Below are 19,395 nucleotides of genomic sequence, written 5' to 3'. Positions count from 1 at the left end.
AGCTCTATGCATCTCCATTGAAACCTCTACTTGACAGATTCCAAGGGGTTTTGGTCATCTTGAAGAGTAAAATGGGCCGATGGCTTTTCTTTCATTTCCATGACTATGCGATAAATGTACAGTATTTCATCTCTTTTGGCCAGTGACATATATTTTTCGGGAGAAGTTATTCACAGCATGGAAGCCGTAGGCAATGAGGTAGTGTGGGATCAAGTCGTTGTTGTTGTTGTTTTAGTGCAAGAAAATCTATTGAAGAAATGAGGTCATAAAGATCACTCTTTCTCTGACCTTTATAAAAAATATGAACCCCTTGAACCAACTTCACAACCTTTCCTTCAAGGTTAAAAATAAAAATTACAGGACAACACTATTTCAAATACGTGGGCAAACTCTCACAAATTGTACATGATATGCTAACAGACACACTCACAATCATAACAGAAACATACACATATACAGAATAAACTTTCAAAAATAGCATTTGTACACAGTACTTTTTTCATTTCACCACAAAGGTCACAAATGGATCATTAAGACTTGGCAGAATAGAGTCCCAAACCACAATTATATTGCACACAGGGGTAACATGTCCAGCAAGACCGTGCATCATTTCACTCTACATTTTTAAAACCAGGAATATGTATCAACCGCACCACACAGGTGGACTTCAGATCTCATAGTTACGAAATTTCTGGAGAGCATCGTTGCCTTTCTCTCTAGACCAGCCAGACGGAAAGGATGAATCTGAGAGACAGAGAGTGAGAGAAATGAAATAGACAACACAACATCAAAACCAGGAGAGCACTTCTCTGTAGCAGAACAAGAAAATCCTACTCCGCAAGCTTGTCACTTCAGTGACACATGAAATTTATCACAATGGTGGAATTAAAGTGCACTCCCGTTAAAATGAACACCATTAAGATGAAATTCTTGAAACGACAAAGTAAAAATTCAGGTCCCCTAATTAACATATATCTTTATATACTGTACTGTTCAGCTGTAATGAAATTTTAACAAAATGAAAGCAAACGGGCAGTCCCGAGGACTTCATTATAATGGGAGTTACCTGTACAGCTGTCAGACAGCATACAAATGATGCACAGGACAGAGTGGATCGGTGAGAATCAATTGGATGCGCAAGCTTAACTTTGGAACTATTTAAACTCACAAGCGCAGTGAGTGGTTTTAGACTGTTCAAAAGTTTTCAAGAACATCCAATTCTCACTGATCCACGAAATACACTTTTGTAGGCCTGTGCATCATTTGTGTTATAAAATGGGCCCAAAAATTCATGAAATACAACCATTTTCCCCCCATCATGCGTCTGGTACACCTACTAACCTATACAAGACTTGAGTCATGCATTCGGATTTTACCGGACGCATGGCTCAGTGTGGATCAGTAAAAATCAATACATGACAACTGACCAATCAGATTGCAGAGATTCTAAAGCCCATTTTATAACAAACATTAAGCAACTGTTTGACAGACTGAACACAGACAGCTGTTCACTGATAGCAATTAATAGAGAGTTTTGAAGCAATAAAATAATTAAATTACCTGACTGGCAAATTGTGTGATTGTCTTTGATATCATTGCTTCATGAAAGCATGCTAAGTTCTCATTATTCCCTTACAATTATTTTTCCTAGATTTCATGTACAATGTCCAACACTCTGTTGATTTTGTCAAAGTTACACTTGAGCACAAGTGTCACTTTGCTGAGAGTTGAATACAATGATAAAATAAAGCTCCTACAAAGATCTGCACCTATGTAGCATTCTGAGTTTATTTTTGTCACATTGCACAGCTCTCTGTGTTATTTTTGTTAGAGTGTACAACTCACTTACCTGACCCTACTAACTTTTTTTTTGTGAGTTAAACTTAGAAGCAAAAAAAGGGGAAGCCTTTTCCATACTCTCAGTGGATCAGACTTCAGCTAGGTTAACTATGGATTCACACTCAATTACACAAGGCTAAATCTGTACAGCTTCAAAATGGGCACATGCAGTGTATAGAGTACTGAAGTGTTACATCATAGCCATTCATTGCCATGGAAACTGGTTTGAAAGTGTTACGTCATAGCCATTAATTGCCATGGAAGCTGGTTCTTAACAACTGTGACATCATCACTTTGGTACTCCATAACATATGACCACATCCTACACGTACATACACAACAAATTTCTCAAGTGAATTTAGATTAACGAGGTTGGGTGCAAGGGTGATTATATTTGATGAAAGAAAGCATCATACGCGCTCTCTCAGTGGGGGAAAACAAATTAGCAGGGAAATCTGCTCACTAAGCCAAGTAATTCCTGTTTACTGTACAACCCAGGTACAATAATGATCTGCATATATGCAACATCAGTAAGATAATCTATCAAAATTAGAAAGAGAATTAATTTCACAAACCAGAAACAGGATTATACATATATTGAATGCCAGTATATTTGTTAAAAAAAAAAAAAAAATCTTAAATTTGTGCATTGATGAGGACTGGTATAAAAACATGGCTGACATGAACTCTTGAACAAAATTAAAGAATGAAACTTACACTGCGAGAAGCTGTTGGAAGCAGCTCTTTCATCGGTACTGCCTTGGGCTTGAGCAGCATCGGGAACATCTTCTATCATTGGCTCCTTCTTCTTTCGCACTGCCCAGTGCAGTGTCTGAATAGTGAGCAAATAGAATCACAACATAATCGTTAATCATGAACAACAGATCAGTGTATGCAGTGTGATGTGATATGATAACACCTTCTCATTCAAAAATGTGAAAAATATGCAGTGCATTACACAAATTTCATGAATGTCATCAAAATGATAACTCATGGCAATTCTATAGGATCTATGCCATTTTCAGATTGATTTTGAGAAATACACCATACCTATGACAAAACCACTTAATTGTACTTTAGATGCAAATATGAAGTTATAGTGTACAAACAAAAACAGAAACAAATCTACAAAGTTGCCAGTTCATAAACTTAGAGCTCCAATCAACATATAAAAAGCATTTGCAAGTTAAATTTCAATTAAAAATTTCAGTATTTGAAATTTGGAGTTGCACCATCATAGGGAGAGTAGACTTGAAATGCTCACTGTATGGAGGGACCCCCTCGAGGACGTCCACATCTCGTAGGGAACGGTCAGACCGCTCCTCCTCCATAGGTCATAGTCCTTCCTCAGCTCCTCGTCGGTCAGGGTGTCCCGAGCTTTCTGCAGCTTCTTGAACTTCTCCACTGCCGACGGGTCGTCGGGACACTTGTCGGGATGGACGTCACGCACGCGGGCTTTGAACTCCGCATTGATCTGCTCGGTCTGTGGTCAGAGAGTCAAATAATTAGCAGATGCCAAGGGCTCAATTTTTTTGGTGTGCTTTTCTTGTAATCATGAGGATACACTGAGTTTTAGATTTACTGTAAACACACTAATAAAGGGCTTTTTACACTTGTGTTTCTTAACCCCGGACTTTCTCTGACCCAGGACTATCGTTAGTCCCGTACCAATTTTTTCAGCTTTTTACACTCGCCAATTAGTCCCGTACTATCTCTTGTCCGGGGCTAAGGAGAAAACTGACCTTTTTACACTCGTATTTCTTAGCCCCGGACTTTCCAAACCACATGAATATTCATAATTACGCTGTGTACTGTACACGTACACGGACGCACCGGCAGCACTTGATTACCTCGTTTCTGATTGGTCAGTGAGGGTCGCACTTCGTCTCCGTCGCTTAGCCCAGGATTATTTTTTCGTTCTGTTTACACTCACTTGCTTGGCACCGCAATTGCGGTGCTAACCCCTGCTATTTTGCAGGGCCAGATAGTACCGTACTATCGGTGGGGCTAGCCCACTTTGGCAAAAACGAGTGTAAACAGAAAGTGGGCTAAGGATAGTCCCGTACCAACGGTGGGGCTAAGGCCCCCCCTTAGCCCCACCGTTGGTCCGGGGCTAAGCAAAAATTTACAAGTGTAAAAAGCCCTTAAGTGGCAATTCTAATCACGTATAGTACGTACATCATTACATCACAGAATGATTTTGGTGCACATAGGGAAATAGTCGGGCGAAGGATTCACTGGTGTTAGTGTATGTCTGTGAACATCCTGATTCCCACTTGTAAAGGTCTACATTTTGAAGGACTTCTTAGAAATTGAGAGCACCTTACATATTTCCTTCTTTTTCTCTGTACTCTTTACTCATTTCTTTTGTCACAAAATCAACATACTATACCACAGAGCTTATTTTCCTAAATTTTCTCCATGTACTAAAAAGCAGTTGTCAAGAGAATCAACCAATTATATCATTCCGATTCACTCCTCATCCTACAGACTGTACACCCACATTTAGGCAGGTATAAATCTAACCCCGCGGCGCTCCTTGTACACAGTTATAAATCCATTCAATGAGTGAAAATAGAAGTGGCCAAGTATTGGCAAGGGAAGAGAAAGTGGAGGAACGGGCATGTAAAAATACAGTCAAGAGCAACCCAAGAAAAGTTGCCAGAAATTTCGAACACATCAGTTTTTTTTAGTTTTTTTAATATACCTTTTTTTTTGGGGGGGGATGAGGGATGGTTTTAGGATGGCCATATCAAATAAGGCATTCTTTGTCTGGTGACATTGGTAACTTGATACATGATACTTGACAGAATCCATGACATTCATTGATGCAATATGCATAAAATATACCAGTTGTAAAATTATGATAAAGTGCAGGCAAACCTGTGTAACAGGACCCAGAAACCCTAACCTGTGTCCTGTACTATATATGGGGATTGTTATGATGGTGACATGACATTTTCTCCTGTGACAACTGCTCTGGTCATATTTTCACCGGGGAGCGAGGATCAGGGTAAGGGTTGTGATGGGGTTTTATGTTTAATTTGATGCGAGAAGTAAGATTAGGGCTAGAGTACTGCGACTGGCCCAAACGCTTTGCGTTCAGGCTGCAAATAATAGGATTTCGGGTCTTGTATGGGTAACACTTCACTGTACAAGGTGGAGCCTAGAACAATGCAGAAGGACATGATGTTGCCTAGCCCAACTCGACTGCAAAAAGCCCGAACAGTTACACTGTAACAACTGACCAAGGGAGCACCCCGGGGTTAAGCCTGACTATGGGCAAGTCCAAGATAAGGTCCCCTCAGAAGGCTAAATTTCATCTTTGCTCAATATTGACATGTTTGGTATCATTTTGAAGCTTATGAGTTGAAGTTTTGATTTCTGTGGAGGAAAAAATGATATTATGTAAATTTATGCAAATTTCAAGGGCTTCATTTGCATAAATGTGAAACACAGCATTACGTATGGGACATTTATAAAAAAATCATATTAATTCAAAGGAAAGCAAATAATATTTGATTAATATGTGGACATAAGAAGTTCATCACATAGTTTAACTTGGTATGAAAATTTAGGGATTATGCAAACGATTATGCAAATTAGCGTGTCCTATTATGAGATGTCCCATACGTAACAAAATGAGGTCATTTTTTTAGGTTTTTTCTGAAATTGCGAAGGTTATTTTAATGCCCTTTTGGAAACTTCTAATTTATTGTTTAGAGCAATTAAATACCAGAGAAAAAAGAAAAAAAGTAAAAGAATTTTTTTTTATTAGGCATTGAAATAATGTTACATATGGGACAAATGCGTTACGTATGGGACATCCTCATACATATTGCATGTGAATGCATGTAGCTAGCTGGGAAGGTCTCTCAGTATACAAATGGTCAATCATCCTGAAGAAAGCATCCCAACATTGTAGCTACTTTTTGAGTTATAGACACTTGAAACAATACATGAACTTGACTGAACAATTTTCAGAAAGGGGGAGGGGGAAATGGCAAAATACACAATGAAAAATCATCATTAAAGGGATGGTATAGTTTTTTGTAGAAATGGGGATTCAGTCTTCAACATTTAAAGAGATGATTGGAAACCAATTATATGAATTACTTATTAGAGCATAAAATCCTAAGACTAGAGGAATTCAAAGTTTATGTGATGGAGATCCAATTTGAAATGGTTGTTATATATATAATAGAAAAAAAAAGTAAAATGATTTTTTTTTATTGCAAGTGAAACACAAATTGTCCTTATTCAGTTTTCAGTAGTAGCCACAACAAAATTCATGGGTATACATACTGAGGTGTGACTCGAATCAATGACCTGACTGATAGACAGACATCATATGTCTACTAGATCACTGGGGTTCCACGCAGCAGGTATTGCTTATTCATTAAACTTAATATTTCTTGTGTCAAGTTGTTTTTTATTGAAACTAAATGGCAAACTGCCCTTCATCAATGGAAGTAAACACTTTAAACTATTCAATTTTTCAGTAGTAACTACATGTATCCTGATAAAAATAGGGCATACATACTCAGGTTGGTCATAAAAAATATAGAATATGATTGAATGTGATTATGATGGTAAATATCTGGGGAATATTGTTCCCTAGTCAATCTGGATCAGTATTTGAGTAATTTCAACTGATTCCACCTCAATAATTATGCAACAATTTGTTTATGGGTATTTTGCAAAATTATTTTGCAAAATACCCATAAACAGGGTTCTCCACACACTAAACGAATGGGGGACAAAGGGCATGCATACCCAGGTTGGTCATAAAAATATAAAAATATGATTGAATATGATTATGATGATGAATATTTGGGGAATATTGTTTCCTTGACAATCTGGATCAGTATTTGAGTAGTTTCAACTGATTTTACTTCAATAAATATGCAAAATACCCATAAACATGGTTCTTCACACACTAAATGAATGGGGGACAAACTGTCCCATACGCAACTGTCCCATACGTAACACGTCATGTCTGTCTTTAATTAGAACCTGTAATTAGAGCTTTTTGCCTCATGACATGAAACTTACCTGTGATAATCTTGAGTGTTGTGACTTTCATCATAGTGAGTTACAAGTTGTAGAATGATATACTTTCAGAGAGTTTTGAGGTTGAAAAACATGTTCAAAAAAACAAAATTTTTCTGGTCCCATACGTAACAGCACTTATTTTTCTCTTCTAGAATATAATTGTGAAGGTAATTTTTCTCCATTTTTTACATGATTATACTTCTTCTAGATATCAATCACCATGATGAAGTTCAATATGATCAAAGGCCATTAACACTATTTTTCAGGTCATAAAAGTCTCTGAATGTCCCATACGTAACGTGCGCGTTATCTTGGACTTGCCCCTATACAGTACCATGTGTAGGTCTGAAACAGTTGTGTACAGACAGGGATCTGTATGGTTAGATTTTGCCTATTAAATGAAAAGCAAACTAAAGACAGCTTCCAAGTATTGGCCATACTTGATCAATAATCTACGTGGCAGTCTTCACAAGAACAACGCGCCCATACACAGCAAAGTCATCATGCTGTACGAAATTGTCAACTGACTACCATATTCCATGCAATGCTCCACCTTTTCTATCCCTACTCGGATACATCTATAGATAGAAAAATCCATCTGTCTGCAGGAGTTGCTCTCTTTTTAGTTTTACAGTTCCCCTCCATCCCGTAGGAGATTCTGTGAAGTCAAACATACAATGTAGTCTCCGCATAATGTTACATTCCAGACGATAAAAACAGACTGATTTTTTTTTTTCGGTCACGGATAAAACTAGACTAGAGGACATCCCTTACTATTCATACACAACACTACAATATAAACGCTCCGTCCACAAGTAGTGCTACTCGACTAGTTAGCGTGGATGTGTCTTCTTGGACATCTTGCTGACTATCATACACTACAGATACAGATATATACAGAGCTATACACAATCTCTTCCTAGATCTAGGCCTAGCTAGTATACAGACCAGTGTCATCTGCCTGTGGAATGTCCTATAGGTCTATACCTACATTATAACTAAGGCCTACAACAATGTTATCACTGTCCATATCATTTCAGCTCCATCTATCTATTGACTGTTCAGTTCCACCCCTCCCTCCACTGCATCTACATCTTGGCTCTTTAGATAATGAGAGAATCTTTTCACATACGTTACACCTATAGTACTAAATTTACTACGTGTTCTTGGGATCACACTCTCACCAACTCAACTTTTTTACTCAAGTAAAATAAATTTTACAACAACATAGACCCTCCTCTATGTGTCATACATGAAAACTCAACAGCTCAATAACATGACTGCACCATCACCACTAGACCAGCCCATGTCATTATCACAGAATACTGTATGTTGTAGCCTGGTACAGTGGTAGTGTTGTAGTATTTCTAGTGGTAGTGGTATCAAACAGTGAAATTTTGGAAGAGTCAAAATTGAAAGCTTGTATCAAATTTACAGCATAGGCCCTAAAAGTATATAACTGTCAGTTACACTCGTAGTCGTATACTCACCGTCGACAGTTCATCACAACCCAGAAGCCAGTAGTAATCGTCCTCTAATTTCCTCTCCACAGCCCAGATGTCGGCCATCATGAGATTAAAAATAGAAATGTCGATCGTTTTGATGGAGTGAACAAGGGAAGAGTGTGAACATCAAACCGCTTTCCTTCTCTGTCTATCTACACAGCTGTGATGATCATAGCTGTAGCTCCCTCCTCACTGCACTGCAACTGCACTCACCGCTCACTCCTTGTCCACGCCCACACGTGACGTAATAACTCGACAGGATAGGCAAAACATGCATTGTGCGTGCAGCACAGGATCTGCGGCATAGCAGCAGCAGCAAGACTGGCCGGCCCGACTGGCTGGCCGGCGCGGCGCGGACGGACTCGACAAGGGCAGCCGACTGGACGACTGACTAGCTGGAGAAATGCCATGCTACCGGCAAAGATTCTACACACTACACATTGATATTACCAAAGATCTTTGATACGGGTAGGATCTTTGATGCTGCCACCACCAGTAAGATTGACTAGTTTAGAGGTTGCCTGCCTGTATCGTGCCATTCATGGCTTTTTTTTCTTCTTTTTTTCAGTTGACCTTGTCATTTCTGAAAGGCATTCTCATTCGGTTCATAAAAACGTAAAGTTTACTTGTACTAGAAAGTTGTAGATACTGCATGTGTTACGTTGGCAGGGGGTTCACCGCGGAGTAAGTAAGGTTCTGAAATATTAGATTACAAGGTTGATTTATTTACATTATGGCCCAATAATGAAATGCAAGCTGCAAGTTAATTTTACAAAACTAACGTTAGACAACTGCGTGAATGTGAGTATGTGGGACCATTAACTTATACTAGATAGAAATAACTGAGGAAAGAAAACTGAATTGTTAAAACAAAGACTAAGAAAGAGATATGTCTTGGATCTTTGTCTCTCATTATTTATTTCACTGCTGAAAAGATAACATTCATGAATGTAAAACTGTTTGTGTGTTTCAGATCACTGATCGATATCATTATCAACCAAACTGAATTTTCACTTGAGAGTGAGAGAAGAGAAGGAGCATTGATCATTTCATCAAAATGATGGCTGCCACTCTACTCAGACCACAGCAACTTCTGCCGATGACGATGTGTGCCAGCTGTTATCACTTTTGCTGGACTACCGCCAGGCAACTGAATGGAGGACCACAAAGTAGATGCACACTAGGGACATGGCCCAGGGGCGTGTCCCACTTTGAAAAGCAGTCTCGAGGCATCAAGCATCTATGTCCATTTTTCTCTCTTCAAAAATGTCCAGTCATCAGATGGGAAAGGACTAACACAGTTAGGGCTGTTGTAACAGAGGCATGCAGATCACGTGTGGCATTCCTCAGCCCGAAATCTTGCGTCACAGCAAAGCAACAGCAGTCAGGGATATCCCAGTATGTGGCAGGGATGCGCCATCTTGAAAAACTGAAAGAGAATGACAAGCTTTGTGAGGATGCCATGAAAACGGGGGAGTACGCCGTGTTTTATGACCTCAAAGCACTAGTCCGCATGGATGAAGAATCGAGCAGAATGTCACTTGCCTGGAGAGATGCTTCTGGCAAGTAATAGTGTGTGTTTGTGTGCTTATAGCTTCATTATGATTTGTGTTATGATGTGAGGGTGAGAACAAGATGCAGTATATGAAAGCCACTGAATGAGCCATTTACTAGATACATTTTTTCCCCCTCTCGATCTTTTTCCATAATGTACTTTTTACAACATACATTCCACGGTACCATTTGCTGAAGTACTAGATTAAGTCAAGAATTTATGATGATTGAGCACTGCACAATTTGATTGTAGGGTAGTCTTTACTTTGAACAGATTGTCTTCAAGAAATACCAGTGTTCTGTAGAAAGTATGGAGATTTACAACAAACGATGCCTATAAATACTTTGTTAATCATCCTTTGGTTTTGCTCCACATTCAAATGTGCAAACTTGACTCAATTCAGATTACTAGTAAATCAAATATTGATGTAGGTTTTCATATTTAAAACAAAACAAGAACAATACAGTCAAATTTCTAGTTGCATAGAATTACATTCAGAAAGTAAAGTTTTCTATAAGAATTGAGGATATGTGTTGGCCATTCTGTTGTCATCTTGGAGCATCATTCTTCACCTATATACAGATTGCCATACTAATTACCCATCAGATTTATACTACAAGAACTGTGAAATAGACCCTGGAAACAGATAGGTGTTCCGCACATCAGTATGTGTTCTTACCAAAGTCTCATTGCATTGCTGTATAGTCTCTGTCTGTGCATGAACACCAGAAATGACTGAAAATCAATGAACATAAATATTTGCGTAGCTGTCTCCTCATTGAGAAAGTTTGCAGTCTGATCAATTATGTACATATTTTGTCTTTCTACAGAAATGGATGAGATCTTAGCACTGTCTGGGGGCCTGAAGCTTTCTCATGCGGTACTCCTGAACTCTACCAGTCGCGGGTTTCCCGACCGGCCTGCCAAGTTCGCCCTCAACGTAGCCAAAGGGGATGAGACTTCTCAACAGTCACTAGAGAGTGCAATGGGTGCTCAGGTGTTGGGCATTAGGAGGGCTTTGTTTGGTGTCCGGAGAATAGACATTGAGGATCTTCTTCAGGTAATTCTTTTTGATAGATGTAAAAAGGATTGAGGTACTACATCTGATGTCTTATGCCATCCTTGTACAACAATGTTGCTGATAATAATAATGATGATGATGGAAATGATAAAAGAAGGTAATAGATATGGTAACAATGATGAAAGTAATTATTATTATTATTATTATTACCACTACAACTACTACTTCTATCATCACCATCATCATTAACACTATTATTGTTAATATTATCATTTTTCATCATTGTCATCAATATCATGATTATTAGCTCAAATTAGCAACAAAACAGCTATGGGTGTATCTTTCGATATCTTTGTGTCAGAACAGCTTGATCTGTGTCCTGACTGATGACTTTTTGCATTTTACCCCTTGTGTGTGCACCAGGCTTATGCTACTGTATATGCCATTATATTTAGCGAGTCTTAATTTTCGTGAATCAGGACTTCCGGACGGTTTTCCAAGTGGTTAGATTCACGTTCATGGAGTCGTGTATACTAAATGGAGAAATGTGAGCGTGTTCATCACATTTCTATAGGGATCTGAGTCAATATTTACACGTGTCTTAATTTTGCGAATAGTACCCAACTTGCGAAATTCGCAAAAATAAAAACCTCGCGAAATATTCAGCATATATACAGTATTTAGCAATGGATATATCCCAAGTGATGAACCAGTATTGTGCTAACTGTATTCTAATCCATGCACAATGCAGGCATATGCCATTTTACAGTGGCACTCACTCCAGGGTTTCTGCTCCAAATGTGGCGGCGTCAATGAGAAGAACATGGCCGGGAATCGCCGCATCTGCTCCAAGTGTTCGGAGGTCCATTACCCCACGGTGAGAGTTTTTCTGTCAGTCTCTCTCTCTCTCTCTCTCTCCTTCTACCCCCTCCTCCCCCTCTCTATCTATCTATCTATCTATCTATCTATCTATCTATCTATCTACCTACCTACCTACCTACAGTAAATGCAAAATAAAAATTGCCATTTGGAAATTGTTGAAAAGTTTTCTCTCTCAAGATCATAAAAATATTTGGAGGAATACTAAATTCATACACTCATGTGCAAAATAGAAGGTGCCCCAGCATGAAGAATAAATCATATGAAATTTTCTAAGTTTACTGTAATAGTGTATGTCTATATATCTCCCTCTTTTTCACTCTCTCTCTCTCTTTACCTATCCATCACATCTCATTCTAGTCCCAGCCAATTTCAGCTTGATAATCCAAAGTAAATGCTGCAGTCATGATGTCCTACCAAGCTGTGAGATAGTTGCTTTTCTCTCACCTCACTACTCTGTGATCTTGAAGCAAAGTTTGCAGAGCTGGTAACCTGTGGCAGAGATATTTCTTACACCTCTAGGCAGAAGAGACATTATATTCATGTTGTCCATTTATCTCATCATCTTTTAAGGAAAGTACGTTAGGTTCGTAGTACGCAATGCATTACTTTTGCTTTGCTTGTACTCAGTCGTCTTGATTTAATTCTAGCTTTGATATTGAGAATGCAATGCCATTTACATTATCTCCTTATTGCTCTTGTCAGATGAAACCAATAGTCATCACTCTGGTGGTGGACAAAGACAGATGCCTTGTTGCCCGGCAACCACAATTTCCAGAAGGGATGTACAGTGCTCTTGCAGGCTTTTGTGATATGGGTATGTCATTCTGTACCATTATGAATTTTGGACAACTGATGGACATATTTCCAGTAGTAAATGGTAATGACAAAGAAACACAGAGATGTGGCCAAAACAAAATATTAATCTGAGCTAAATTACTTGGCATTACCCTCTCCCCTGCCATCACCCTGTTCTCATAAATTTGACTAGCAATGTCTCAATGAATGCAAGTCAGATTATGTGTTAACTTTTGGCCATATGGACAGAACTGCCTTTTTTCTTCTTCTTCTTCATTTTAAAAGGGGGTTGTCAGAAGATCCATGGTATTTGCGAGGCTACACACTAACCCATTTTTTAGCTCACCTGAGCCAAAGGCTCAAGTGAGCTATTGCGATCGCCCTTCGTCCGGCGTCCGTCGTGCGTCGTGCGTCGTGCGTCGTGCGTCGTGCGTCGTCCGTCGTCCGTCGTGCGTCGTCCGTCGTCCGTCGTGCGTAAACTTTTTACATTTTCATCTTCTTCTTGAAAACCCCATGACCGATTTTCATCAAACTTGGCAGGTAGCATCCCTAGGGGGTTAGGAACTCAATTTGTTAAAATGGGCACCATGCCCCACCCAGGGGGCCCCCAGGGGGGCCCAAACCCCCCAAAATTAAGGAATCTGTAAAAATCTTCTTCTCTAGAACCAGAAGTGATAGAGCGAAGTTAATACTATGAGTTAGTACATTGATGACTGTAGTTTCAAGTTTGTTCATGGCAGAATCAGGGGTGCCCCCCTTGGGACCCAGGGGAGGGGGGTGGGGAAGGGTTCTAATGGGGCCTAAATTGTACATTTTCATCTTCTTCTTGAGAACTCCATGACCCATTTTCACCAAACTTGGCAGGTAGCATCCCTAGGGAGTTAGGAACTCCATTTGTTAAAATGGGCACCATGACCCACCCAGGAGGCCCCCAGGGGGCCCAAACCCCCCAAAATTAAGGAATCCGCAAAAACCTTCTTCTCTAGAACCAGAAGTGATAGAGCTAGGTTAATACTATGAGTTAGCACATTGATGACTGTAGTTTCAAGTTTGTTCATGGCAGAATCAGGGGTGCCCCCCTTGGGACCCGGGGGGGGGGGGGGGGGGGGGGGGGGGAGGGGGGTGAGGAGGGGTCCTAATGGGGCCTAAATTGTACATTTTTATCTTCTTCTTGAGAACCCCATGACCCATTTTCACCAAACTTGGCAGGTAGCATTCCTAGGGGGTTAGGATCTCAATTTGTTAAAATGGGCACCATGCCCCGCCCAGGGGGCCCCCAGGGGGCCCAAACCCCCCAAATGAAGGAATCTTTAAAAATCTTCTCTAGAATCAGAAGTTATAGAGCTGAGATAATACTATGAGTGAGTACATTAATGACTGTAGTTTCAAGTTTGTTCATAGGAGATCCAGGGGTGCCCCTCTTGGGGGTAGGGGGAGGGGGGTGGTTGGAAGGGTCCAAATGGGGGCCTGAATTGTACATTTTCATCTTCTTCCTGAAAACCTCATGATGGATTTTTGTCAAACTTGGCAGGTAGCATCCCTAGGTGGTCAGGATCTCAATTTATCAAACTGGGCACCATGCCCCACCAGAGGGCCCCAGGGGGCCCCAATTCCCCCAAATTAAGGAATCTTGAAAAAATTGGGCCCTTATTGTACATTTTCATCTTCCACTTGAGAATGCCTCGTCAAATTTTGGTAGAGCTGTGAATAATTTAGATTAGTGACTGCGTGAAAGGTGAACTTGCGATACTCAGGTGAGCGCTAGACCCGCGGGTCTCTTGTTCTACTGGTCCCACAGACGGGTCAGACCAGTAGGTACTCAGTTTTGCCACTTTTTACTGCTTCATTCCTGAAAAAGTTACAGGTGTGACAGTATACAAATAGTGAATGGTCACGAGTGCAATGTTACAAGATTTCGCTCTTTCAAGAGGCGCTCTATTCAACAAGGCGATTCCGAGTTGAACAGTGCGCCTCGTTTTTCACCAAGTACAAAATCTTGTTCCATTGCAAAAGTAAAGACCATGACACTATTTATTTTATACAACACCTTGAATGTCAACAGATGTGGTCTACACAGATTCTTGAATTTAGCACAGAAATGGCAGCCATTTTCAGTGAAAGACGAATGAGCAGCCGCTCAGTCACAGTCACCGTGTACTTATGTACGCAAAGCTGATCGGTTGAAGTTGTTTACATACTTGAGTGACAAAAGTACACACTTGTAAGCACGCTTGTAATCGTTGAGTGTGCGCGGCAAATGTGTGTTTATTGTGACATCAGAGCCGTGGAACAAAGACTTCGAGTCAATTGTGAGTTTAACACAGGAGTCAATGAAAATAGGTGACGTCAGCCATGCGCTATTCATTTTTTTCCTCAAACAAAATTGCATGGCTGACGACCAGAGCGTGAGATAGAACTTTTAACTGAATGTCACGTGATGGGCACTTGACTAATCGCATAGCTACATTCTCTTTATGTGTTGTATAATGATTTTTACTGGTCAGGGACCATCGGACCAGTGCCAGTATGCAGCAGTGGTATATCTACGTATGTATGTGGATTGTATGATCAAGCCTACTGCAAAAGTTTTTGACAATTTTTCAAAGACTACCTCAAAATTATCTTCATAGACATAAATACTGATGCCCCTACCCAGAAGAATATGACACACAACCATCCAGCCTGGGAAAGCAAAATCAACAAAGTAGCTACATATATGTACTTTGGCAGAGGCCAGAAGAATTGCTGAGCTTCACTGTAATAGAGCAACCAGCATTTATTCTCTGTATCATGAGTGGCCCATGTGTAGAAGAGAGTATAGAGTCTGAATTGACCTCAAAAGCCATCCCCAGGCTCACCACTACAACAGCAGCAATAGTGTTATCTAAAGCCGTAATAATCTACTATACAAATGGGGAACATAAGGTGAAATATACGGTTTTATGACATTTGCTCCTGCGACAATTGCACCTGTGAAATATCTGCATGCTATTGAAAGCCAAGCATGAATTCTACCCACAAACATGACCCTCACCCTAATCCTAATCCTCACATTGAACTAAACCTAAAACCCTATCACAACCCTAATCCTAACCCTAAGTCCTTGGAGAAAATAAGACCGGATTAACTGTTGCAGGAGCAAATGTCTTGTCACCAAAATACAGTCAACCTTGCATAAGTCAAATAATTGCCTAAGTCAAAGGTTTTTTTCCAGTCCTCTTCTTTATATTCTATTGATTTTAATCCCTCATAAGTCGAAGCGATTTCTGCAGTCCAAATAGATTGGACTAAGGCGAGGATGACTGCATACAGGTGACTCCCATTACAAACAAATTCCACTGGACCAGTAGTTTTCTTCTACTCTATCAAAATATAGCTGAACAGATAGAGTATGTAAAGGTATATACACAGCAGATGGTAATTCTGGGACCTGAACTTTCACTTCATTGCAATGAAATTTCATTATAACTGTGTTTGTTAAAATGGGAGCACACTGTATTTGACATTCTAGAAAACTCTCACCATTCTATCTGTATGTCTCTCTCCAGGCGAGACCATGGAGGCTGCAGTGAAAAGAGAGGTGGCTGAAGAGGTCGGGCTCGAGATCGATAACATCACCTACTCCTCCTCCCAACACTGGCCCTTCCCATCCAGTGGGCTGATGCTGGGTTGCTATGGGAACCTGAAGGGCGATAGTGATGATGGTGAAGTAAGGATGAAAATCTGATATGATGATGTTAAGTTCTTGCAGGAAGTTACTATAGTGCACTACTAGTTTACTACCAGTTTACTACCAGTTTACTACCAGTTCCATTGAGACAATGTTGATGAGCAGCTGCCCCTGATAATATTCCGGAGAAAATTATTTTCTCACTAGGTCTATATTTTGTGTATAAACCAATAGGAGAGCGGTTTACCAATGACATCGCATCATCTAAATATGGATAATTTGTGATTTAAACTGATAATGCTATTTCATGGTAATACTGTATGTGAAGGTTTAAAGTATCCATGACCTTGATATATGTTGTCCAATTCACTGATGTTTATTGAAAGGAAGTCCAGCTACCGTTATCAACATCATGTGAAGATCTTCAGCACAGTAGAGAAAAGTACAACTCTTGCAATTCATGAATTAATGAAGTGTGTATTTGTCTTGCTTCCTTGAAATTTTTACTGTCGACAGCTGTCCGTCGACAAAAATGAGCTAGAAGATGCCAGATGGATCTCCAGGGATGAAGTCCAAAACATTCTGGAGTCACGAGGTCAGGGATTAATCTGGCTTCCACCAAAGCAAGCCATTGCACATCATCTTCTACGTAACTGGGCTTTCGCAAGTTGAGGATTACTCAGGAACTTTAACAACTGCAATATTAATTGGTATAGTTATTGTCCATCATTACACTCCAGTACAATGAACAATTTTTAACCAAGAAATGATCAGCACAAAGATTTGTACTCGTGTACTGTGAAATGACACTTGAGTTTGCTCTGAAATAGAATCAATCCAGACTTTCTGTATTCCTATATTGTATGTATGTAAACATAAATTGATAAACAAGTTAACAAGTGCATTTGTGTGTGTTTGTGTGCATATGTGTGTGTCTGTCTGTGTGTGTAATTTGTTATTGTATATGTCGTTCATATAAAAAATAACACACACACACCACCACACAATTCACGTCAGCAAAACTTGTCACATAAAGTCTGTGAAGATGTGTGTGCATACTTTGGGGTTCAATGATGAATACAATATTAGGCCATGCATACTGGTAGTGTGATGTCAGACTTTAGTTATGTATTTGCTTTTGTACTCTACAATGCAATCCATGTTCATGGCCGTGGTTTGAATGGAAATCTTAGTCTTCCATCATTCTCAGGGTGTTTGAAATGAATTTGTTGATAAAAGTGAATCTCTTGATTAAAACATGCAAGTGTAGAGATCAAATGTACTGTTGTACACTGCACATGAAAGGCATTCACAAATTCAAGTGGCATTTTGGTTGCACAAATTTTGGTTGTACATTCATATTGCCCATACTGGGATTACTGCCACATTTGTGTATGTTATCTCAAGGGTCATGGAATTTGCATTTGTCGTGAACCAGTGCAAGTCATAAAGACCTCAACTTCGACAGTCACAAGCAACTTATGTGTTGAAGTATTGACTTAGCTTTGATTGCATTAAAATACTTTTTAGCTGTATGTGTACTCTTCTACCAAGACTTCCAGTATACATGTTAGTTGGTACATATACAGCATACTATTTTGTTCCCATTCGATGTGGTCAAGTGGTCCTGTGTACTCTTTTATGATTCAGAATGTCACATAAGATATTTCCAAGTTGTCAAAGATGCTGAATTGGTCCACTGGCTTGTAATCCTGCACAGACTCCTCAGGTGCCTGGTAAGATATCTTGAATTAAAAATGGATTGAAATCGCCATGCAGTTTTGAGTGGGTCTTTGTACAGGGTGCAAACATAAAAGGTGTACACGTATACCTTTTCTCTTTATGCCTGTGTCTGTGCTGATGTGTTAAGTGTGATAATGCATACATGTGCGTCCTGTTCAAATGTATTAGGAGTTATGTGTACTAGAATGTGTTATTTTGTAGACATCTAATTTGATTATTTTGACTGGTGGGGTATGTCGAGGTGTATTTAAAGTCACAGACAGACTCGCAAACCATATGTCAACAATGAATAGTTCTCATATGGATTCTGTTGACTACAGATTATATAAAATTGCCATCAGATTACCACATAAAATTTAGCACTCTTAGTACAGTACATATTGTATATGATGGGTCTACAGTGGACTCCCATTACAACAAGTTCTCGGGACCGGCAGTTCTCTTTCGTTATATCGAAATTTCATTATAACCGAACAAATAAACAATAGAAATACATAGAGTGTATAACGTTGTGACCTGAATTTTGTTATAACTGTGTTCGTTATAACAGGAGTGCACTATATTAGAACATATACAGTGTACTCCCGTTATAACAAAACAGTTACAGGTATAGCGAAATTCTCTTTACAGGTCCCCAAATCATAATCAATATATCTTTATACACTATACTGTTCCACTACAACAATATTTTTATATAACAAAAGCAAAATGCCAGTCCCGAGGACTTTGTTATTAATGGAGTGCACTGTATGCACATGTTCATGTGTACATTTCACATCATACATTATCATCACTCACTGGTCACATGTAGAACAATGATACAAATAACATGTTTGAAAAGTTTCAATGCTTAAACCTGTACATTGTATATCCATTTTTATCAATCCCAGATATGTGAGATTATATCTGCCAAAAATGAAGGAAAACAATTAGAAAATGACAATTTCAATATCTTCATAAATACTTATGTAATGAATGCAGAATCATTGAAAAGAGACAGTACTTTAAAAAAATAATAATAATAAATGGCATTGTATTACACTGTAGTTTTGTATTCAAACTCTTCGTGTTCATGCCAGTGAGATTTACTTATAAAAAGAAAAAAAGAGACCAATAACAACTTGGGGCACTCAATTTTGCTTCTGTATTTTTCTGTATTCTCAATTTTATACAATAAAGCAATGCATACTGCAACAATAAAAAAATATGAGAAATGCAATTAACAAAGGACATAAACATGCATGACATACCTACAAAAACCTAATTATTTCAAAGGATGGAAGGCCATGGATAAACATCACAGCACATTCATCGTGTCTTACAGATTTCT

At 39.3% G+C, this 19,395-nt stretch overlaps 2 protein-coding genes across 2 annotated transcripts; one reads left to right on the top strand and one right to left on the bottom strand.

Moving 5' to 3' along the window:
• Positions 1-8,540, bottom strand: LOC139731681 (dnaJ homolog subfamily C member 12-like). Its single transcript, XM_071642570.1, has 4 exons — positions 8,385-8,540; positions 3,104-3,322; positions 2,557-2,671; positions 1-744 (listed from the first exon to the last, which is right to left on the bottom strand). The coding sequence occupies exons 1-4, from the start codon at positions 8,463-8,465 to the stop codon at positions 668-670; spliced, it is 492 nt and encodes a 163-aa protein (XP_071498671.1). The 5' UTR covers positions 8,466-8,540; the 3' UTR covers positions 1-667.
• A 275-nt stretch (positions 8,541-8,815) lies between these two features.
• Positions 8,816-17,056, top strand: LOC139731619 (NAD(P)H pyrophosphatase NUDT13, mitochondrial-like). Its single transcript, XM_071642509.1, has 7 exons — positions 8,816-8,894; positions 9,373-9,961; positions 10,785-11,014; positions 11,727-11,852; positions 12,560-12,671; positions 16,201-16,361; positions 16,839-17,056. Exons 2-7 carry the CDS (start codon positions 9,457-9,459, stop codon positions 16,992-16,994), a joined length of 1,290 nt encoding a protein of 429 aa, XP_071498610.1. The 5' UTR covers positions 8,816-8,894; positions 9,373-9,456; the 3' UTR covers positions 16,995-17,056.
• Positions 17,057-19,395: the final 2,339 nt, after the last annotated feature.

The sequence above is a fragment of the Diadema antillarum genome, unplaced genomic scaffold (genome assembly GCF_040938485.1).
Source record: "Diadema antillarum isolate AM-2024a unplaced genomic scaffold, OU_Dant_1.0 seq00000382_RagTag, whole genome shotgun sequence".
Taxonomy (NCBI): Eukaryota; Metazoa; Echinodermata; class Echinoidea; order Diadematoida; family Diadematidae; genus Diadema; species Diadema antillarum.
This window is presented reverse-complemented; position numbering and strand designations above follow the sequence as displayed.

What these genes read in the sequence shown, in the direction of transcription:
- LOC139731681 (XM_071642570.1), bottom strand. Translation starts at nt 8,465, where the DNA reads ATGATGGCCGACATCTGGGCTGTGGAGAGGAAATTAGAGGACGATTAC. An exon ending in GTTGTGATGAACTGTCGACG is followed by an intron (nt 3,323 to 8,384) that starts GTGAGTATACGA and finishes CTCTGACCACAG; the next exon opens with ACCGAGCAGATCAATGCGGA. An exon ending in TTCCAACAGCTTCTCGCAGT is followed by an intron (nt 745 to 2,556) that starts GTAAGTTTCATT and finishes TCTGTCTCTCAG; the next exon opens with ATTCATCCTTTCCGTCTGGC.
- LOC139731619 (XM_071642509.1), top strand. Translation starts at nt 9,457, where the DNA reads ATGATGGCTGCCACTCTACTCAGACCACAGCAACTTCTGCCGATGACG. An exon ending in ACATTGAGGATCTTCTTCAG is followed by an intron (nt 11,015 to 11,726) that starts GTAATTCTTTTT and finishes TGCACAATGCAG; the next exon opens with GCATATGCCATTTTACAGTG. An exon ending in GCGATAGTGATGATGGTGAA is followed by an intron (nt 16,362 to 16,838) that starts GTAAGGATGAAA and finishes TACTGTCGACAG; the next exon opens with CTGTCCGTCGACAAAAATGA.